The sequence below is a fragment of the Centruroides sculpturatus genome, unplaced genomic scaffold, assembly GCF_000671375.1.
Source record: "Centruroides sculpturatus isolate CEXI.00-Female unplaced genomic scaffold, Cexi_2.0 scaffold1646, whole genome shotgun sequence".
NCBI classification, from domain to species: Eukaryota; Metazoa; Arthropoda; class Arachnida; order Scorpiones; family Buthidae; genus Centruroides; species Centruroides sculpturatus.
In genome coordinates, this window is record NW_019386048.1 from 100638 (window position 1) to 107428 (window position 6791).

The window sequence follows — 6791 nt, forward strand, 5'->3', positions numbered from 1 at the left end:
TTCGTATTTTTTAATGTTTGTTAGTTTTAAATATAATTCTTTCTCACTTTGTAAGAACCTCTAAGTGAAATTTATTTTTCTGTGTGCCAATCTATCATGGACCTAATTAATATTTTCATCGTATTAATAATATAAAAATAATTTTATTTTATAATTTAAATTTTCTGAATTTGCATTTTAAATTCAAATAATTGAACGCATTCATGATGTTCGATTTAGGTTTAGTAAGATTTAGGTGTTCGATTCGAATAAACTAAAAGTATGATGAGTGAATTTAAGATTGAAAAATTCTTTCAATAAGTTTGCGTTTGGATTGATTTTCTGTAGAAAAACAGTAAAGTATTGTATCAGTATTGTTCCAAAATGTCGTATATAGGCTTACATTTTTAAAACCATAATTTTATTAGATTAAAAAGTAATAATAATTAAACTTATTTATTAATTTTTTATAAATATATTCTTATATATTTTAATAATTAATAAGTTGAAATGTTTTCTGTTATTCTTTCAGAGAAAACAAGAAAAACTTAGAAGATAAAATGAATAAATAAAACTATGAAACTAAGACATCATCTGTTCATTGGATATCGTAAATTTAGACGTAGAATATCTTCTTCGTCTCTTAATGTATTACTGATTTTGGTTGCTTCTTTGGGAATATTCTTGCTAGTCACCAGTATACAGTTTAATGAGAATTATCGAACGGAGAAAGTAAGGTACCGATCACCTCATCGTCACAATGATTTTCAATCGATAGTGCAAAAGAAAAGTTTCTACACGGAGACGAAAATAGAATTAAAGAATACCAAAAGACCTTTTCCAAATAATTCTAATTTGGATGCCTTAAAAAATAATGTAAATTTAACAGATGCCGCGTGGGTAGATGAGTGGAAAATGTGCCATGGACATCCTAATAAGATTTTCGCTTATTCCGCCTATTGGGATAACCGTGGAGGTGCAGCGAGTGTTCGTGTTATAGGCGCAACTCTGACACGTTATAGCCCTCCTATTGAATGTTTGATTCGTTATCCGAATGGTAAATCTGCCAAATCAGAAGCTCAAAAGAAACTAATGAAAGAACATTGGAATTTAAAATATTCCACATATTTTTTTAACTGTCGTTCTCCAATTCCCGAAGAACCTGTATCGGTAACCATTGGTATTAAAGATAAATTGAATATGTCTATCATTTTCTTCGTTCATCGTAATAAAGAAAATCTAAGTATCTCGAAAGGAAATATGGCAGTCTGCGTCAAGCCTCTTCATTATTCTTACAATCGAGCAGTTTGGCTAGTAGAATTTATAGAGTTCTATTCTCTTATGGGAGTTCAACATTTTTACTTTTATAATCATACTGTAGGAAGGGACGTGGATGCCGTGTTAAGGAGCTATATAAATCAGGGTAAAGTAACCGTTCTGCCATGGAATTTAGATATTAAATCACAGAAAGAGATTCGTACGGAAGGTATTTTTGCATCTCTCAACGATTGTTTATTCAGAACTATGTATCGATTCAAATATGTGGCCATGGTTGATTTCGACGAATTTATCGTACCGAAAAAGCATAACGACTATTCTAGTCTTCTTAAAGATTTGGAAAAAAGCAGTAGAATGAAGAAAGGAAAACCGGGAAGTTTTGTCTTCCGCAATACTTTCTTTTATTTATATTGGGAAAATGATACTCGTGCGTACGGAATTCTGCCAGAAACACTACCTGGAAACATTCCCTATCTTCTAACACAGTATAAAACTAAAAGAATGAGAGGAACAATGAGATATGGTAGTCGCTCCAAATTTATAGTAATTCCAGAAAGAGCTTTGGAAGTAGGAAACCACGTAGTTTGGAAACACATGTCAGGTAAATATATATTGATAAAATTTAGAGGTAAAACTAGAGAATTGCGTGAGAAAATTCTAAATGAGAAAAGAAAAATAGCCTATTTTAACATTTTAAATATATCAGATCGCATTTCTTAAGATTCGCATAAAAATTCTAATGAATTTATGTTTGTATTTATTTTATACAAGAAATTGTAATATGTAATGAAGATTAGAGTTGCAGTATAGTGAAATTAGAGACAATTAGAACTATATATATATATATATATATACTAGTACTGGCATAAAAACCTGTTTTCAAAATCGATTTTAAATGAAAATCAATGAAATTGGTATCATTATTACAGTATCTTTGTGTTTACTTGCGATTTGTACTTTCCCAGCTGCTATATATAATAGAAGAAAAGTATGGTGATCTGTCAAAGAATGACCCCCCGGAGATTTTTACATTTTTGAACTCGGGACCTTAAAACGTCGAGAAATGCAAAAAAATTCGGGAGTAATTTCTGTATGTATGGATGTTAGTATGTGGGGCACGATTTTGTTCACCATGTTTGAAGTTTAATAACTCCCGTGCTTTTTGTCGAAAATTTCTAAAATTTTGCAGGGAAGTTTGTTTAGTAGGGGGATTGATACTATTAAATTATGATAATAAAAGATCAAAAGGTTGGTAAGATAAAGGGGGTCGTGTCATATCTTCAATAGGATCGAACTTAATGACGAATTTACTTGTTATTAACATTTACAATTTCTTTCTTTCTTTTTTTATAAAACTCATCCCTACCCTCAAAATTAAGGTTTTTGTCATTTTATAATAATTAAAAATATAAAAAGTTTTTAATAATAAAATATGATAATAGATGGCGCCACCAAATCTTACCGGGAAAGTTAATGAACTCGTTGCTGGATTTTTTGGTATTAGTTGACAGTAAAATATGCTTAGATTTAAGATGATTCACATAACTAATGTACTACCAGAAATTTCAGTGTTACATTTCAATTTGCCAGCATTAATATATATATATATATGTATATGTGTTTGCTCCTTCTATCATTTCTTAAGATTATTGTAATTAGTGATAAAATATTTCTTCTATACTTATGTTAGCACTATATAACAGTTAATAGTTTTAATATATTCTAGGCTCATTTCCTGTATTAGTCTCAGAAAAAGTTGCCTTACTTCACCACTATAGAATTTGTGAGTTTGGTGGATTCGACTGCACCAAAAAGCCTTTTGTGATAGACAGAAGTGCTCAAAGATTCAATACCACTTTACTTCATAATGTTAATCGCCAGTGTAAATATACTTTTCATGGTTCCTGCCCGAAAGCCCCTCCTCTTGGTTCGCCTTGGTGAGAGATTGAAACAGAATTATCTGATGATAAAATAAAAAATTCAAGATATATGACGAAAAATAATTACCTTGTTCTCAATTTTTGATATTTACGACAAACTAAAAAAAATGAAATTATTTTTTTATTGTTGTCATACGAAAGACCGAAGTATTTGTATTTTGCATCAAGAACTAAGTCTACAAACTTTTGATATAGTTAAGTCAACATTTGAAGAGTACTTTATTCAATTTGAAACTGCAAATGAAAAAAGAGGCAACTTCTTTCGATTCGAAAGTTCCTGTGAAAAGTATCGAGTCTTATTTGAAGATTTTATAAAGTTAAAAATACTGTATATAAAAAGAATAAAAATCAAATCTATTTATTTATTCACTGATGTTATTGTTTGAAAGTTTTAATTTTGAAGTCAATAATTTTTATTAATATTTAAATTACAAATTAGAATTAATTATAAAGAGACAATGTACTTGAATACAGACGTATGAATAAAATGTAAACTCAATACTTTATTATTTAATTATAAACTCGTAACGAGAATGTAAGAATTACTGTTATTTATGAATTATATTTATTTTAATTTAATAATCAAAAGTTATAGAAATAATGTTTTCAAACTCTGTACGGTCTATAGTATTAAATGCTTGTGCTTAATAGTTTTATGTTACGATGTTAGATATCCACCTGTGTTATTTATGCATTGACTGATTATATATGAANAATTATATTTATTTTAATTTAATAATCAAAAGTTATAGAAATAATGTTTTCAAACTCTGTACGGTCTATAGTATTAAATGCTTGTGCTTAATAGTTTTATGTTACGATGTTAGATATCCACCTGTGTTATTTATGCATTGACTGATTATATATGAAATATATTTATTACACTGCAATTTTATTTAATAAAAGTCATAGAATTGTTTTATTATACTTGTTAATTAACGACTTAACTGTTTTAATAGACTTTAAAATTAATTTTATGACAAGAAAATAAAAAATTTAAGTTATATTTTTCCTGAACTTTCGTCCACGATTAGTTTATTAATAGATAAAGTAGCAAAATAAGTGAACATATTAATAATGGATAGTATCTTGAAAAAAAGTACAAGTAGTTACGTTTCCTTAAAGTTAATTGTTACGTACTTGTATATCAGAATGTTTGTTATAACAAGCATTGAAATTTGTAAATATTCTTTGTATATAAATAAATTAAGTGCACTTAAATGAATCATGTTCAAGTTTTTCTTTTCATAATATAGTTTAAAATATTTTAAAATAGATTTAAACAAACTTAAAATATGAAGTTCAAAAAGGACTGAATAACATTTTTATAGTCAATTAGGTTTATATTTTATTTATTTTTCTAAATTAACATATAATGTATTCAATGCTGTCATAACATAATTATTGATTGAGTTTATAGAGTTTATTACAAAATTATATTCAATAAATACCGATATAGTAAGATATGTTTTTTAGTATAAAGAGAACACAGTTTTTGTATTGTAAACAATAGAAGTTATTTTATTTTTACTGTTTCTGCCCTTTGGGTACTAAGACCTCTCTTAATCATATCCAGTATGGGTTCGACCTGGCCCAGTGGATGGCGGCCAGATGGAGAGAGACGGAACCAGATATATCCAAGACAAACCACCTCCCAAAATTTTCTAGGTTTGAGGTTGCCAGTCGGGATTCGATCCCGGGTATCCCAGAGCAATAGACTGACGCATTTGCCGCCTTGACCATCTTGCCATCGTATATAGTAGAGTAGGCTATATAATAAAAGCTCACCAAAAGTGAAAGACAGACATTTTAAATGTTTACAAAAACAACGACTTTATTTAGATAGCACTTGGAACTTATTCAGAGAAGCAACGTGGATAAAGCACGAAAATGATTAAACAAATAAAGATTGGACAAGTAAGAATTCATGTTCGTAATACAGCATATTTTTGATAATCAATGCCATGGAATGTAAGCATTTTTAATTAATAGCTTCTTTTTATATCTTTTAATGCATAATTTAAAAATTAAACACATGTTGAAATGCTAATTATTTTTAGATACGTGCTTGGATATTTTTACCTTCCCGGCTGTTATATTTAACAGAGGAAAAGTATGACAATCGGTCGAAAAAGACTCTCCAAAAATTTTACATTTTTGACTACGAACCTTGAAACATCAAGAAATGCAAAAAAACTTTGGGGGTTTGTGTGAATGGCACGATTTTGTTCACCCTCTTTGAGGCTTAATAATTCCTATACCTTTTGTTAAAAATTTCTGAAATTTTGCAGGAGAGTTTGTGTTGTAGGGAGATTGATGCTATTAAATTTTAGTGGTTAAAGATCAAGGGGTGGAGAGATAGCAGGGATCACGTGTCATGCTTTGAATGAAGTCAAAGTTAATGAAGAGTCTACTCGTTATTAGCATTTAAAAATTTTTTTTTTAAATAAAACTCATCTCTACTCTCAAAATTAAGCTTATAGAGTATATATTATTATAAAATGGTAAAAAGTTTTTAAAATAAAATATCATAACAGGTGGCGCCACAGACAATTTTAAATTCTTTGACTTCTGCACTTGCATTAAATAACCATACCATGAAATAAACCTTTTAAATTGCAATGATATTTTTGATTTTTGAACGTTAATGGAACCACTCTGGGTAAAAAATGGCGAACGAATGACGGTTTTCGTTCGACTCGAACGGAACATAAACAACGTATATCTGATTAATATAATTTAAAATATTACATTCTATAAACAAAAAAACAACCGAGAACGTTCGAAAATGAAGATATCAATGCATTTTAAGGTATTTTATGGCGCGGTTATTCGATTTTAAATTCCTTTGATGGGAAAGTTACGCAACTCGTTGTTGGATTTTTTAGATGAATTTTCAAGTAAACTCTGTAAATAGCATGAATGGATAACGAGCAATTTATACTTACAACCTAAAATTTAAAGAAAGTTGACAATAAAACAAAATTTTGAACTATAATTTAAATTTTTAACTTAAGTATTTCTATTTAATAATTCTTATATAATTAATGAATGGATATATTTAGACTAAGCTATACAAATTATTAATATTTATATTCTCTAAATTCGGGACGTTTAAATGTTATACTCAAATCCTTACATTGATCTTATACTGATTTCTACGTTAGATAGTTTCTAGAAAAATAAAAATCAAATTGCAATTTAATTCTAAGTAAAATATTATGTATTTATCATATGCTTTACTTAAAATTAAATTTATAGTATTTTTCTGTCGTAAAGAACTTGTTCGATTGACAGCTCACTTTTCGGAATGGAATATCAATTTCTAAAACTTTATTAATTTCATAAATGCACAAATGCCCATAACATTTAATAAAAAATAAATTCAACAAAAAGAACAATTTTCTGTTGAATTTTGTAAATTTTTGTAGGATCAACCTCAATTTCACGGAATGGCTCCGCTAATATAACACGATTCTGTATTCAAAATATGAAATTCTCGCGTGATTCTGACAGTTTAATGAAGTGCACATTTCTTCTCAGATAAATCATGAGGTTTTATTTACATAAAAGTTATTAGTAAAAATTAGAAAA

At 28.3% G+C, this 6791-nt stretch overlaps 1 protein-coding gene across 1 annotated transcript; it reads left to right on the forward strand.

The window, feature by feature from the left end:
- Positions 1–214: 214 nt before the first annotated feature.
- LOC111613319 lies at positions 215–3867 on the forward strand. Its single transcript, XM_023354672.1, has 3 exons — positions 215–415; positions 512–1858; positions 2984–3867. The coding sequence occupies exons 2-3, from the start codon at positions 556–558 to the stop codon at positions 3196–3198; spliced, it is 1518 nt and encodes a 505-aa protein (XP_023210440.1). The 5' UTR covers positions 215–415; positions 512–555; the 3' UTR covers positions 3199–3867.
- The last annotated feature ends 2924 nt before the right edge of the window (positions 3868–6791 follow it).

Coding starts and splice junctions, on each gene's coding strand:
- LOC111613319 (XM_023354672.1), top strand. CDS start 556: ATGAAACTAAGACATCATCTGTTCATTGGATATCGTAAATTTAGACGT. Junction 1,859..2,983: donor AGTTTGGAAACACATGTCAG/GTAAATATATAT, acceptor AATATATTCTAG/GCTCATTTCCTGTATTAGTC.